This window comes from Clarias gariepinus, chromosome 5, assembly GCF_024256425.1.
Source record: "Clarias gariepinus isolate MV-2021 ecotype Netherlands chromosome 5, CGAR_prim_01v2, whole genome shotgun sequence".
In the NCBI taxonomy this organism is placed as follows: Eukaryota; Metazoa; Chordata; class Actinopteri; order Siluriformes; family Clariidae; genus Clarias; species Clarias gariepinus.
In genome coordinates this window covers 15,115,667-15,131,488 of record NC_071104.1, presented here as the reverse complement: position 1 = coordinate 15,131,488, position 15,822 = coordinate 15,115,667, and the positions used below count along the sequence as shown (strand labels likewise).

The window sequence follows — 15,822 nt, the reverse complement described above, 5'->3', positions numbered from 1 at the left end:
AAAATGACATGTTAACTTAAGTGTAAAGTTTCCTATGATTAAAACAGACCTGCAATGTTGCATGACTGTTTATAGATAAGCATTCAAGGAACACTTAGAAAACTTGACAGGCTTGACTGAACATTCAAGGGCTGCAACGCACTTAAATTTGATATTGTGCAATTGCACCAGTAGGTGACTAAATCCATGCAAAAGCTCATGAGGTGTTATTACTGACAAGTGACCAGGAGTTACGCATTGGAATTTTGAAAAACACTCAAAGATTATTCAAAGATTCCTACTGTACACGATCCAGAGAAACGCATTATGCAACTAGGTGTTCATGTATTACTGCATAGTTCATAATAATTGTATGAACTCATGGTGAGGACACCCATGTGCAGTAATCCTTGTTCCACCCAAACTTTCACATAGTCATTTGCAAACTTCATAGCAATCTGCAATCTGGTAAGTGGTAATGGAAAAGTACTGTGAAAGGGTATTGACAGGCTGACAGCAACAATGGAAGACAGGGAACAAGAGTGGGTGTGGTATGTGGGGTGAAGGTGGGGAAAAGCTCAAACAGAGAAAAAAAATTGAGAACATGCTAAAAATAGGAACTGTATTTTCTGTCCTGGAATGTACCCAGAATGCATGTGTGTGAGTGGGTGGCTGGGTGGGGGTGTGTGCATGTGCACGTGCATATAAATCTCATATGGGTCAACCATTTATTTACCTGCAACCAGTTTTAAAGAAACTATTTTATGAAGGTTTAATGGCCCAAATCTCACCTAACCGCAGCACGAGAAATCAGCCAAATTTTTCTTTTAGTTATGCTTTAACCTGAACCCACTGAGCCTAATCTAATGCTTTAATCGAAGTTCACCTCACGCAGCAAGTTAACCTACATACCATTAATGGACAAGAGAGCTAAAGCGTGGGTACACATTCTCCTGTTTGTTGCTGCATTTAAAGAGTTCTATTTTCTGATATACTGTTTTACTACCTTTCACTTGTCTTATTTAGAGATACAGTTTTCACTTATCCAGTTTGCTACTCATGTAAGGCAGTGCGAAACCTTAAGGGCCAATTTCCAGACAGATGACAATGACAATGCGAGAGATGGAAACTGTTTGAGTAAAGAGGCTACACTTGCATATGGGCTTATTGGTTAATCTTGCCCTATATCTGGACGAGCAGCTGAGGCTACATACAGTGGAAAAACACTCTATCTAAAATAGAGAAGATGTACTGTTATTATTAAAATGGTCGCACACTGCCATAACAGTAAATAAGAGTGCCAAATAAATATAAATATAGTTTTCATAATGTTAGGAGTTCCAAGTTGCCGTAAGTACCAAGCTTAAAGACATTTATAAAATCATTAAATATTTAATATAAATATGAGCACAAATAATAATAATAATAACAATAATAATAGTTCATTTGCTGTTCTCTAGGGGTGTAATGATTGAACTGATGAATTCATTTTAAAGGTAGCAACAAAGTGTTCAGTGTTCAGTCAAATCAACTCTTAGATGATATTCTAATTTATTAAGATGCATCTGTATGTGTGTATGTATGTATGTATGTATGTATATATACATATACACTGGTTATAAGTAATATTTAAATTTTCTGAAATACTAAGTTTTGGGTTTTCATTAGCTATAAACCATAATCATTAAAATTAAAAGACACTTGAATTATATTAGTCTGTGTATAATGAATCTATATATAAGTTTAACTTTTTGAATTGACTTACTGAAATAAATCAACTTTTCGATGATATTCTAATATACAGCATATATACCTATTCTGTAATGGAGAGCAATGCTGACCAGTGCATTTATTTCAATTTTTTGCCATCGAACGACCTCCAATCAACATTTAAGCAGCTTTTTAGTAGTAAAAACTCCTTATAACCACTGTCAAGCAGGACCTGTGCACCTTACAGTCACTGGGTCAGCCATTGAGCTCCTCTGTATAAGAGTCAAATTTGAGACCATCAGTGCCAAAAGGTAAACCTTGGGCAAAATTGAGTCATGCAACAGGACAATGATCCAAAGTACACCAGTAAACCCAAATTCTAATGGCTGGAAAAAAGAAAAGAATCAAAGTTTTGGAATAGCCTAGTCAAAGTCCAGAGCTCAACCAAATTGAAATGCTATGGCAAGACCCTAAGAGAGCTGTGCATACATGAATTCCCAAACATCAATGTACTGAAGCAAAGTTGTAAAGAAAAATGTGCCAACACTGCTCCCCAATGATGTGAGAGACTAAAAAGAAAAAATTATTACCTCAAGTTATTGCTGCTAAAGGTGGCTCTATAAGCTACTAAATCATGGCTGGTACTTGATAAAATTGCCCACTTTTTTTTTGTCTTGATTTAGTTAGGAAAAATAAATGAGTTTTTAAAACAATGAATAAATATAATCATTATTGGACAAAATAAATACAGAGACACATAAGCAACCTTTAACATGCAGGTCTACTAAAACAAGTTTCTTTATTTTGTCATAAAGAAATCTAATAGTAACAAATAGTTAATTTCTGTTCATTTACAACTAAGCTGAGACAGATAACACATTTATATTTAAGCAACATTTTTAACGGACTGCAGGTTCTAGCAGAACATTAAGGTCTTTAGCCTGTTCATTTTGGAAAATCTACATGTATGGTATTTATACATTGGTATGCTTGTTTCCCACTGAATTTTAGAATGAAAAACTTGAAATAAAATAAGCTACAGTTGGCAGGAATAGTTTTATAAATATTCACTGAAGTCATTTGACCATAAACAAGTTAGTGCTTTCGTATTAAAAAAAATGGAAATAATAAAATAAAATTCCCACAAAATTTAAGGGGTGGCACTCAAAACAATGAGTAAACAAAATAATTGTTTTTAAATTTGCCTTTTCACAATTTTGGACCGTCAGGCCTGAATACATTCAAACAATCTAATTCAGTGCAATCCTGAAAATTTTAACCCAATGTGAATATGACATTACATCTTGATTTACATTTTTTTAATGAGTGTCTTAATTATTTCCTCATATATTTCTCTTATTTTGAAGGCATTTTGAACAATCTCCATATTATCTGTGAAGATAATTTAAATAGCATAATGGAAAACTATTCTATACTCAGCAGAACATCATCCAAATAAAGGCTTTCAGGCTTTCTGCAGCAAAGACATCTTAAAAATGGAAAAAGTAAAAAAGCAGATGTCTGTCCCTGGGCCAAAATTTAAACCATTCACTAACAAAATAAAATCACATGCACAAAAATCTAGTTTATTTTTATTTTGTCATTCATTCACATTATGTATTTTTGCTGGACCAGAAAAATAGGAACAATCCCAAGTCTTAACTAATCCAGCTATGCTCATTTCCCAATATATATCAGTGCCAGCTAACATAGCAGACCTTTTACCTTTTAATTAACTTAATTTTACTTGGGGGCAATACCAAAGAAGTGGTAAGACTCATAACACAATTTGTAAACAGATTAGAATCCCATTCAGCTTTAGCACATGACTTAGGAGATATTGTTTATCATTGAAAAATTGTATTCTATAGCTGTATCTGTGGTTTGTTTACTACGTACACACAATACTAATTTATAGTGTTTCTATTGGTCTTTAAGGTTTTTAAAACCAGACTCAACACAACCCGAAGAGCAAAATATTGACAAAAAGATTACAAATGATATGATACCAATTCCTGACTTAAAAATAGTCAGCTTTGGTAAATTCCTCTTCATGTAACAACAATAAATTCCTCTTTTACTAAATAGTCTATTCAAAATCAGTACAACAGACAATGCCTGTTCCCACAACAACCACAAAATGAAATTCTTCCTCTAGAAGAACTAAATATTTTGCACAGCAATCAAAATTAGACATCCCAAGCTTAGCTGACCTGACATGGGATAAGTGATATGCTTTCACATATTGTCAAATTGAAGCGTCACTGTGATTTAAGCAGATGTTTCTAGCTGGTGTTTGTCCTGAAGTGCAGAATGAACTGACATCCGCAGAAAAACATGCTGTGCTTGAATGGTTTATGTTTCAGTGGTGAAAGTTTTGAGACGCTAGTCAACAGAATTTCACCCATCACTTAGATAAATCCCAAAATTGGGGATTTCTACTTGACAAGAAGGCATTTTGGTGGTGAATATTACATTTGTGTACATATAAGCACTAAACATTGCTCTAAGGCCTTGTCCAGACTGCAGGCAAATCCAATTTGTTTCACAAATTTAATGTTTAAGACGGACTGTCCAAACTGTTCTTTGAAAGTGGCCAGATCGGATTTGGCTCTGTTCAGACTGGCAGCCCAAATCCGAAACATTGTTGACACATCTGCAATGGTTGCTGTGGTAATGATACCAGATGATTACATGCAGCATGCTACTTCCCTCTAGCCTTGCCTGTACAAATTCAGCCCCCAAAGGGCATGACTTTTCATATTGCAATAGCATCGTTACAGTGACATAACGTGAGTGATGCAATGGACAGTTTGACATCCGATTTGAGCAGGTAAAGCATCCACAACTTTATAATTGATTTGGATCTGATTTCAAATTGCCTCCGGATGTCGGATTTGCACACATCGAAAATATCATATTTAATGTGTTTTTTTTACTGTTCAGACTATATGAAAGCAATCTGATTTCAATTTGTATAGCAAAACTTGGATTTGGGCTGGCAGTCTAAACAAGGCCTTAGAGGTTCACAGTTTAAGTAATGTAGCTGAAATATATAATTAAAACGCGCCCAACAGGAAAAGTGATGTTTCCACAAATTTTGCTACACTTAGAACAGCACTGATAAGCATATCTGTACATCAAACACATGTTGATTTCCCTTTTTTACCCCTGTATGACCTAAATCTACGAAATATGACGCAACAGATTTTTTAACGTTTACTAATGTAAGATTAGAACAAATTTGACAATACAGGTGGGAGGTTTAACATAGCAGAATCTAAAACTCAATTTTGTTGAGTTTTAGATTCTGTTATACATCTTAATACATAAAACAACAATGATAAATGCATATACATGAAACAGCCATCACCCGAACACGCTTGATGATAAAGGACTGCTTACAATAAATAAGGCAGAATTCACAGATTTTACAGTTATTACATACTGTATTAATATAAAAGTTCCACTGTAGCAGAAGTGCTTCTGGTTGTAATGTATTCACACACTTGGTGATTTGATTTAATGACAATTAAACAAACAAATGTTTTTAAGAATACCCCAACACCACCTTTTCAAAAAAGAAAAAAAAGTATTTTTATATAACCCACACAGCCTTTGTAGTAATAAATAGCTGATATATGTGTCCAATGAGTAAAAGAGCACGATGTTACAAGAAGTAGACAAACATGATGATTCCCACTAAACAGACTACCACCAACCAGAAGTTTAGCAAAATTTTGATTTTAGGGGACTCGTAAAGCATCTCCTGTATAATTCGTTCATCTTCTTCAATGACTTTTGGTGCTGATGCTGCTGTATTTTCCTTATGTTTACAAAGCCAATCAAATAGGCACTGGAATATCCCTGACTTGCTTTTGCCTTCATCCTTCCGCCCGACCAATTCTGCATGGCCATTGCTGTATGTGTCCACTGGAGTTGGTGCCTCTGTGCTGGGTGTCATAGGATCCTGGTCATTAGGGCAAGGCATAAGGAGTTTAATATCAGCCCCATCAAGACATTGTTCTTTGTGGACGTCCAGTGGCAGGTCTTTCTGGCAGGTGCTGTTACCATTGCAGTGGGCAGAACTTTTATTGGATAGCTTGTATATCTCCTTCTGATCATTCACCGGTAGCTTTTTCAATTTTTGTAGTCCCCACAAAGTGGTGCGCTCAATATTCTCCTTGTTTGGAGGAGGAGTACAAAGACTGACCACAACAGCTACCAGGCCTGAGATCCAGAACAGTCCAGCAGCTATGTACATATAGTGGACGTGAGTGATGAAAGCCGGTCGCTCATCTTGCTGATCACAACGAGGCTCACGATAGATGAAACCAAGGATAAGACGTGTGGCACCAAGAACAAAGCCAGTCATGCCACCCCAGAAGGCACCAGTCTCATTGCAACGCTTCCAGAAAATTCCAAGAAGAAAGAGAGCAGCAATGGGTGGTGTAAGGTATCCTGCCATTTCTTGGATGTATAGATACATTTGGCCACCTTGCATCTCAATGATAACTGGCACCCAAGCAATGCTGATGCCTACCATGATGATCACAAACATTCGGCCCACGATAACTAGCTCTCGGGATGAGGCACACTTGCGCAGCATCTTGTAGATGTCCAGGGTGAAGATGGTGCTGGCACTGTTGAAGATAGAGTCCAAGTCACTCATGAGTGCAGCAATCATAACAGCCATCATTAGTCCACGCAAGCCCACTGGCATTACGCTCATGACCAGTCTGGGGTAGGCAATGTTAGAGCAGCCAGCCTGACTGTGGCACACTGCCATGCAGTGCTCAGGTCCAATACATGCCAGCTCATCTGCAAACATTATTCTGGAGATCATCCCTGGAATAACGATGATGAACATAGGAAGAATTTTCAGTAGGCCTGCCATTAGGGTGGAGCCCTTTGCATGGGCAATGTTCTTAGCTGCAAGTACTCTTTGTACTATGACCTGGTCAGCACACCAGTACCAGATGGATGCTGGAGTCTGGCCTAAAAGGAACCCAGGCCAGGGAATGTCCTCATCAAGGGGCCCTCGTAGGAGCTTGAGAGAATTTGTCTTTGGGTGAATCCGACAGGAATTGGTGTATGCAAAACTATAGTTGTGCCTGGCAAGAATGGCAGTGACATTTGGAACAGCCTCCATGTATTTCTCTCTAACACCTTCCAGTCCACCCACCTTAATCAAGCTGATGGCTGTAAGGCTCAATGCTCCGCCGATCATAAGTATGGCCTGAATAGTGTCAGTGTAGATCACAGCAACCAGGCCACCTGTTACTGTTAGCAATGCTGTCATGGCAATGAGCAAGATGATTGACAGGTAGAGATTCCAGCCTAAAGACTCTTGGATGAAGAGAGCTCCTGCATATAAGTCCACTGACAGTTTGGTGAAGATGTAGAGCAAAAGTGAAAGACCAGCAAAGTAAACCTTTAGCCGTTTTCCTCCATAGCGTTTTGAAAGGTATTCTGGCATTGTGTATACTCCAGAGTAGATATAGACCGGGATGAACACCCAGCCCAGAAGCTGAAGGAGAAGAATGGCATTGAACTCCCAGGCACCAACAGCAAAACCACTTGCTGCCCCAGAGCCAGCTAGGCCTATAAAGTGCTCACTGCCGATGTTGCTGACAAACAGGGACGCTCCAATCACCACCCAGTTCATAGTTCGTCCGGCCAGGAAGTAACCGCTTACACTGCTGCGATTGGCCCTCCACATGGCAAAAAAGCCAATGGCAAGCACAAGAATAAAATAAAGTGCAACAACTACAATGTCTGCTACCTCCATTGACGATGCCATGTTTAAATGTTTAATAGTAAAGTTCAAAATAATACTAATATATAATTATAAATTTGTCTTTAAATAAAGACAGAAACAAAAATAGCCTTTTAAATCTTTGGTTTAGTGTCTTCTTAGAAAGGAGCATATGCATCCACCATCTCTTAGGGTAATTACTATTTAGTTTAAGCATTTAGGGTTAAAACAATCCACTTGATGCCCCTCATGAAGAGAAGATTCTCTGGAAGATGTCTCAGTCTTCTCATCTACCAACGGCTAGATTTTATGTTCCTGCAAGACAGAAAAGATAGAGACAGACAGATAACAAGACAGAAATAAAAAAGAGAGAAAAAGAACATGCATTAGTTCAAATGCTGTATGTAGAGTCACACAATGGTAATACAAATCATTTTCACTTATAGAGGCACATACTGTATTACACTTGTTTTGAACCGCAGTCCTGGAGAAACCTCTGCACTGCACATTTTTGTGTTTTCTCAGCCCCCAGCACACTGATTTAACTATTAATTACCTTTTCTGAATTGAAGTGATGTAAAACAGCAGGAAAACACTCAAATGTGAAACACAAGAGATCCTCAAAAGCCAAGGTTGAAAACCACTAACATATGAGGGACGTTCAACTTCTTTGGTTCAACCGAGAATTTTTACTGCGCAGAATAACACAAAACATAAAACTCCCTTTATTTCTCTTTATAATTCCCTGCTATACTAATGCACTTATTTCAGAGTTTTACTAGTGCTTGAATATCAGCAAGGTAAAACGTTTTTTTCAGTACACTGAAGCCATAATTGGAATGCCTGATTCACATCTAAAATTTTGGCCTCCCAGGAACTCCTTTAATGGTCAAAACAGGTGGAAATGGCTTGGAGTGAGGTCAAGACTGTACAGGGAATGTAAAAGGCAAGTGGTTTCAAGTTGGTGGCTATTTATCCATTAATTTTCAAGGCTCATGCCACTCTCTGAATGTCCACAGGAATGACTGAAGTGGACTCTAAGCCATTCAGAGACGCATAGTCTTCTTTACAATTTTTGCACAATCCAAATGTTTTTACTATGACTAAGAGTCTCATAACCGTACTGTACTTAAAGTCCTCTGTAAATGTCAATCAGTTTTGCACCTTCATTCATAAGAAATTTCATCAAATGTCTGGGTTTGACTTGAATACCACCAGAAATTAGGATGAAATTAATAATGTTATTAGAACATTACATAAGGTATTAATGCCGCCATTATGAAAAGGCAACTGTTTCAGTGTTTCTTTTTCTATCCTCCTTATCGCTAGGCCCAGCACTGAATGTCTAACCCACTAAAATGATTTAATAAATAACAAATATGAATAAATATAATATTTGAACTCCTTTTACTGAGATCTATTTATTGTCAAAATTATTTATAAATAATAATTATTGTCGGATTATTACAATATATTCATACAAGGTTTAACTACATGGTCACACAAAGGTATTCATACATAAGGAAATTAAAACTTTTTATCCAAGCATCTTGGAAAATTGCACGGTGGTCACATGACGGCCATAGGTGTAGCAATAAAAGATTTAGCACAAAGATCATTTAAAGGAACACATTCAAAGAGCAACTGCAATCTTAACACAAGATATGTTACCATGAGTTCATCATGAGTGGGAAAGATGACTCCACGCGTGTTTAAAAAGAAATGGCAATAGATTAGAGGATGTTTTATAAATGAACTCAAATATAATTTAAAAAAAAAAAATTTTCCCTGTGTATGTTTTGGCACGTCCTGTATTTTAACAAATTTAAAAATTTAGATGTAGCTTTCCATAGACATATATAAATCATAAACTACTTCGTTGAACTGCAAGTACCACAAATGCCAGAGCAACGCCTAAAAAATATTTATATTTTATAACCTATTCATATTAATCTGATAACTTCCTTTCACTGCTCTACTATTACACATTTTAACACACATACAATAAGGCTACAATTCCGCCAAATCTGAAACCAGATCATTTATCTGCACATTGAAGCTGTTCTAACTGTTGACAATTATTGAATTTGGTTATTCGAAACCAGAATCAATCTGTAATGCTGCCCTCTTCTGGTGTATATATCGCATGGCATACAGTTTTCATTCACACGCTAGGCCAAGATTGAACCCTAACCCTAATAAGTAATTTCTCTCAGTCCTTCATTCCTCTCTGTACACTCTCAGCGGTGATACTCTCTATTCGTTATTCTAGCAAGACACACACGTTCACCGATACTGATAAACTACAGTGTTATTTCCTTTAAGATTTTTGCCCTTCCAAATTATTTGCTTATCACAGGATTCGCTCAGTTCCTAAAAAGGGATGCTGAAGCCAGACATGTAAGCCTGTGCTCTATTAAAGGTTTGTGAACAGACAGGCTGATCTAATTCCCTTAAAGAAATTTCTGTCGAGAGAGAGAGAGACAAAGAGAGAGAGAGAGAGAGAGAGAGAGAGAGAATGATGAGAAGCCTGGCTTCTACTCTTACTTATAGCTGTGCAAAATTGAGCTCAATGTTCATGCTCTTCACTTAGATGGGCTCCGGTAACCCTTGGCAACAGATCAGCTGATGACAGGAGATGACAAGGTCATCGAGACATGTTTTCTTATAAATGCCTGCAATGACATACAGGTAGTAGCTTGTATTATTGACACAGGTTACAGCTGATCATCAAATCAAACAAACAAAACAAAAACAGCGCACGAGAGCTGAAATGAAAGCTACAGGAGGATAAAACATAACATTAACACGTGACATATTTCTTTCTTTTTTCTGTAATCGGAAACACCAAGATAGTGATATCGATCTGTGACTGAGATGGCAGTCAGCAACGGCACAGCGGAGTTTATTACCAAAACAAAATTATGATGCGAAGTGTTTAGATTAAAATGACAAATAACAGTTTAAAAAAAAAACACTGGTTAACACTGGCGTGCCCTGGCCTCCGAAAGGCGTGACAGGTTTAATCACACTACCAGACCACGTCAACAGACAAACGCGCTCGAGCATCATCAGCTCATCAAGAAGCAGCAAGTGCGTGGAATTTTCCAGAAGTGACCTGCGCTCGCGCGCTCTCCCACTTTCACGTTCTCAGTCACTGTTACCTGAAAACATTATCATCACCAGAATTAAGGTGTTGTTACAATGTCATTACTTATATGTAGAACGAAATCTCGCCGAACTTGCAATTTGCCGTGCAATGACACAAGACGGCACTACTCCTCTCAGTCCTCTCAATCAGCAGAACACAACAATGAGCACCACTGTCTCTCAGCCCTTTCTCTTACGGCTGTTACACTCCCACTGTTTGTCAAATGAGGCGACGACTACAAGGAACGACTTACCATGTACAAAGGTACGACTTAAAACCGTACAACGTTGCTACTTGAGATTCCATTGAATGAAAATAACGACTCCGGAAGTGACTGTGCCACACAGAGCTCACACACTCGGCCACGTCTTCCAACACGCAGTTGATAGCAGATAACCTTTAAACAATCCAGATGCTGATGGTTTAATGGTTTCTCAGTCTGTTTATCTTCTTCTATCACGCAGAGTGGTGCTGGAAGAATAAGTTAGAAGCGCTTCAACAGACGCTTTTAAAACACTGAGCAATGAGTCGAGGCTCCGCCCACAGCGAGTGGACATGTGGGAGGGGCGCACACATGCGAGCGCGCACACGCGCACACCAGGGTTAAGCCGCTCCCGCTCCCAGCATTCCTTGTGTAGTGTAGAGCTCTACACCCTCTATTTATATCAACATCAAACCATTATTTGACATGATAATGATAATAAAAAAAATGTTATTTTTTTCTTTTTTTTTTTTTTTTTACAATATCTCATTTAAACTACAAATAAAAGATATAAATATTAGTAAAACAAACAGAAGAACACGCAAACAAACAAAAACAAGGGGGCATAGGGGCTTAATATAAAGCAGTAAGGATTTAAAAAAAATTATTCAGTTTTGAATCAAGATTCTTTTGTCTCGATTTAAAAAAAATGTTTGTGTGTTTATAATAGAGATGAGCTGGTCAATCGGCTATTTCAGTTTGATTCGTCATGACCCGTGTTCGGCTGATCAGGCTCAGATGTAAACGATTCTATACCAAGAGCAAAATCTTCTGAGTGGCTCAACAGAAATGTATTTTATAGGTTTACATTATTAAAAATCATTAAAAGCCTTTAATCTAGAATCTAGAATTAGTCTCAAACACACGATCAAACACCACAAGCGCTAGTTAGTCAAAAATTGCGTCTGTTAAAGGTGTTAGAAACTGCCTGCATCCGAGTGATTGCAGCCACTCAACCTGCAAGCTCACTATTGAGTTGAGTTTTGAGACTTTGGAGGAGTTTATGGAGGTAAAATGTCGCAGTCTCTTTATAATCCAACACATTGTACAGGATTTACACATTTTCACACCGTGTGATAGGAGTGAAATATTTGCAAGTTTGTTTCGAAATAATAATTCACTAGTGACAGATACATGCTCAGTAACAATGTCGTTTTTTTTTTTTATTAAATTAAATTTAAGCTAAATGTTACAGTAAACTCTTGTTTTTAAATTCATTTTGTATTGTTTAAATGTGGAATATTTTTTAAGTGGAAAAAATGTTATAAGAAACAGGCTAGATTTAAATATTTATTACACTTTTTAAAATGTCTAATAATGTAACAAAATCAGGAAACACACACACACGCAGAAAAACTGGCCATGCCCTTTTTAATTAATCATACATTCTTATTTAGGGCCTAGCCCCTCTAAGGGGTTAATCATCCCTGCCTTTCCCTCTCACATTTAGCACTGACAATTACTCTGACTATTCACTAGCCCTAACCCTAGACCTAAAAGCAACGCCAACACAGACAGGCTGTCTTCACTAAACTTTACTAGGCTGCCTCATATGTTTGAAAATATTTACTGCATAATCATAATCATTATAATGGTAGTGTATTTTTGCTACATCTGGGCATTTATTAAACACTTGCCCTTGTCCTCGAATCAAATCACTGCACTAAAAAAAAAAAAACATTTCTCTTTTTTTAGTACATTAATTTGAATCCTCTTAAACTGTGTGGTTGTTTCTGAAATTGCAGTTAAAATTAAAGTGTGGAATATTACCCTGGCAACAACAAATACAACGTTTGGCAAGATCACTTTAATACTATCAACATACACCTTAATACTGTGTAGACTATCGTAGACCAGCAACACCTGGCCTGTATTATTCCTCATCATCAGTGGATCAGTCTTAAATGCCCATCACATCCACTTATGACTTAAATGCCAGGGTCACAATAGCAAGTCCTCATAAACAAGTGTAACCTTAGTTCCTGCACACAATGTTTTTTTAATGGATTATTTTAAGTGTACTGTATTGAGTTATGTTACTTATTATGATGTGCAGTACACTGATAAAGTACTTATTTATTCACATATTTTAATTTAGAACAAGCATTACTGCTGTGGTAATTTTGTTATAATTTACAGCAACTTATTATTTAGTTTGAATTTTTGCATGTGTGGTATTTGATTTGCTAGTTGTGTTTCCTTCTGGTTCTGTTGAGTAACATGTTGTTATCTGCCCTGGATTCACATAGATAATCTTGAGTGTAACTCAGAGGGCAGAGATGAATTGAACAGAGAGAGAGAGAGAGAGAGAGAGAGCATAGATATGGAAGGCTAAAAAAGTTCTTGTCTTGCTGTTCGGCTTAATTAAGAAATTAGTTGCATACTAAACTGTAGCATGCTTATTTCCCACAACCTCATAGGTAGACTGGTGAACGCTGAAAAAATCTGGGTTACATAAACAAGATTTTCATTTTTTAGATTTTAGACAATTGCCTGTCTTATCAAGTGTGATCATTTTATTATTATTTTATTATTATTATTAAATTTATTCTCAGTCAGCTGAGTAATAAGTTGTTGTTGTTTTATACCATGGATTTGGTTTCTGTGATAACCTGTATATTTCTTAGAATATTCTCAAATTAATCTTGGGTCTTCTACTGTACCTCAGGAGTTCTAGAAACCAGATTTTTACATTCTGTTTAAAAACAGTTTTTTTTAAACAGGTGATAATTAACTCCAGTTGTATGTGGGTGTGTAAATGAGTTTCATATGAAATATGCAAACATGTGCAATGAAAATATACATAAGTGATTTACTGTTAAAGTATAAAGTATTTACGGATATACTGTAATGGCTTTAAGCCAACCACAAGCATATTAGAAACTTGGGAGTAAAGAATTATTGCTTTTAAACATCTCATGACCTTTATCTGTACTCTGGGAATCCCACACAACAGAAAGTTTTTGTACTTGAAACAGAGTGTTTTGCAACCCTAATTTTTTTTTGTGCTTAGCACTCCATACAATGGCTTACTGTGATAACAGGCTTTTGCATGTGTGTGCCCTAGAACAAGAGGAATACAGATAGAGAATCTCTCTAGCTCTGTGTCTCTCTGTTTATCTCTCTCTTTCCTAATGCATTGCTTTTGCAGCATCTGTTTGCGATCTAACGCTAACTCTAACCAAATCACTCAAGTTAAAAACCTAAATAAAAAACAAATTTTAAAAAAGGTCCCGTAAACCAAAATAACTTCTGAGTATTTAAAGTGTAGGTCTTAGCCTGTGCTCGTGCAAAACACTTTGCACTGAATTTCTTCAAGATGTGGAAACAGGATATAAGGAAACTATTTACAGTAGAGTCATCATGCACTATCATGACTGAATGTGTACTGTATGCAGTGTGTGCAATAAAAAGTATGCAATACCATGAGCATAATGCAACGTGTCATGAAAATGTTTGTCAGTCAGCCTGAGTGTATTTAGTAGTAAAAGACCAGATATGTATTTGTGATGTGTGATTTTAGGGGTTAAGATGACACTGTTCTGAGGAGTATGCTATTGACATTTTATTGTTCAAAACAATGACACTAAATCTTTAACCTTGAATATTAAATATACTGAAAAAATGTGTTTGTCAGCTGTGGTTGTTAATAAAACATATGTGTTCAAAAGTTACTACCTCCTTTTCTTATTTCTATGTTGTTGTTTTGTTTTTGTCAGATGGCCTCACATTTGCCTCTAGAAGACTCTGGTATACAGAATTCAATTCAATTTTATTTTATTTGTATAGCGCTTTTACCAATTGTCATTGTCGCAAAGCAGCTTTACACAAACAAAATAAGTATAAGTTTGTATGTAATGTGAATGTGTATGAATCAAAAGACGATTGCATGGTCAACTTATTGACTGTAAGGTGCTGCAAAACAAGCCCAAATCATCACTCATCCAATGCCATGCATAACAGTGGGTATGAGGTGTTTCTGCTGAAATGCTATTCGGTTTTTACCAATCATGGCCCAAACACTCCACTTTGGATTCATTTTTCCATAAGACACTGTTCCCAAAGTCATGAGTTTTTTTTTTACATGTAGATTTTCAAATCTCAGTCATGCTTCCATGTTTCTCCCTGCAACCCTTTCAAGCAAAGTACCTGTTAAGTCGCCTTTAATTGTCCTTTCATGGAGATTAACATTTAATGTGCTAAGGAGGCCTGTAGGGGCTAATATGTAGCTCTAGTGTTTTTTCAAATTATTTTGAGCATTGCACAGTCTGACCTTGGGGTGAATGTGCCAGGATGTCCACTCTTGGAAGGATTGACAACTGTCTTTAATGCTTTCCACTTGTGAATAATCTTTCTTACTATAGAATGCTGAACTCCAAATTGTTGGGAAATGTTTTTATTACTCCTTCCAGATTGATGTGCAGCAAGAATTGTTTCTCTAAGATTATTCATATGTCTTTCGCATTTGTCATTGTGTTAAGATACACACCTGAGTGCTACAGACCAGCAAACTGCCAAAACATTTACTTTTATGGAGGTCTGCACACCTGCTGATGATCAGTTAAACAAGGGCTGATGATTAGCAGCACCTGGCTGCAACTTAGCTGCAACCCTCTTAGCAGTAAGAGGGGGCTTAATATTGCCCGCATTTCTTTTTCTTTTTAGTTCCATTTTTGTTAAATAAATAATTACACTGCTATGTGTTGCTATCTGAGGTTTGTACTTGCCTGTTACAGTGACTAGTTTTGATTATTTTTATTATGTGCCCCCCCCCCCCCAAAAAAAATAAAAAAAATAAAAAATTTAATTAAAAGTGGGGGAACACAACTGTAAGTCCTGTAAGCCCAGCAATGTAACAGTTCAGCATGTTATGCGTCCTGGGATGCTTTGCGTCTTACCACAGTCCTAAAGAGCAGTTTCGTTAGTTAATAATGCCTCCTCATCACCTTGAGCCAGTCTGGC

General features: G+C 36.9%; 1 protein-coding gene across 2 annotated transcripts; it reads right to left on the bottom strand.

Annotated features, from left to right (window-relative positions):
- Positions 1–3,259: 3,259 nt before the first annotated feature.
- On the bottom strand, positions 3,260–11,126 carry slc5a3b (solute carrier family 5 member 3b). Of its 2 annotated transcripts, XM_053496682.1 has the most exons (3): positions 10,852–11,126; positions 9,995–10,122; positions 3,260–7,762 (listed from the first exon to the last, which is right to left on the bottom strand). In XM_053496682.1, the coding sequence occupies exon 3, from the start codon at positions 7,490–7,492 to the stop codon at positions 5,360–5,362; it is 2,133 nt and encodes a 710-aa protein (XP_053352657.1). In that variant the 5' UTR covers positions 7,493–7,762; positions 9,995–10,122; positions 10,852–11,126; the 3' UTR covers positions 3,260–5,359. The 2 variants fall into 2 exon arrangements, with proteins under 2 accessions (XP_053352657.1, XP_053352656.1); XM_053496681.1 differs by lacking the exon at positions 9,995–10,122.
- Between the last annotated feature and the right edge of the window lie 4,696 nt (positions 11,127–15,822).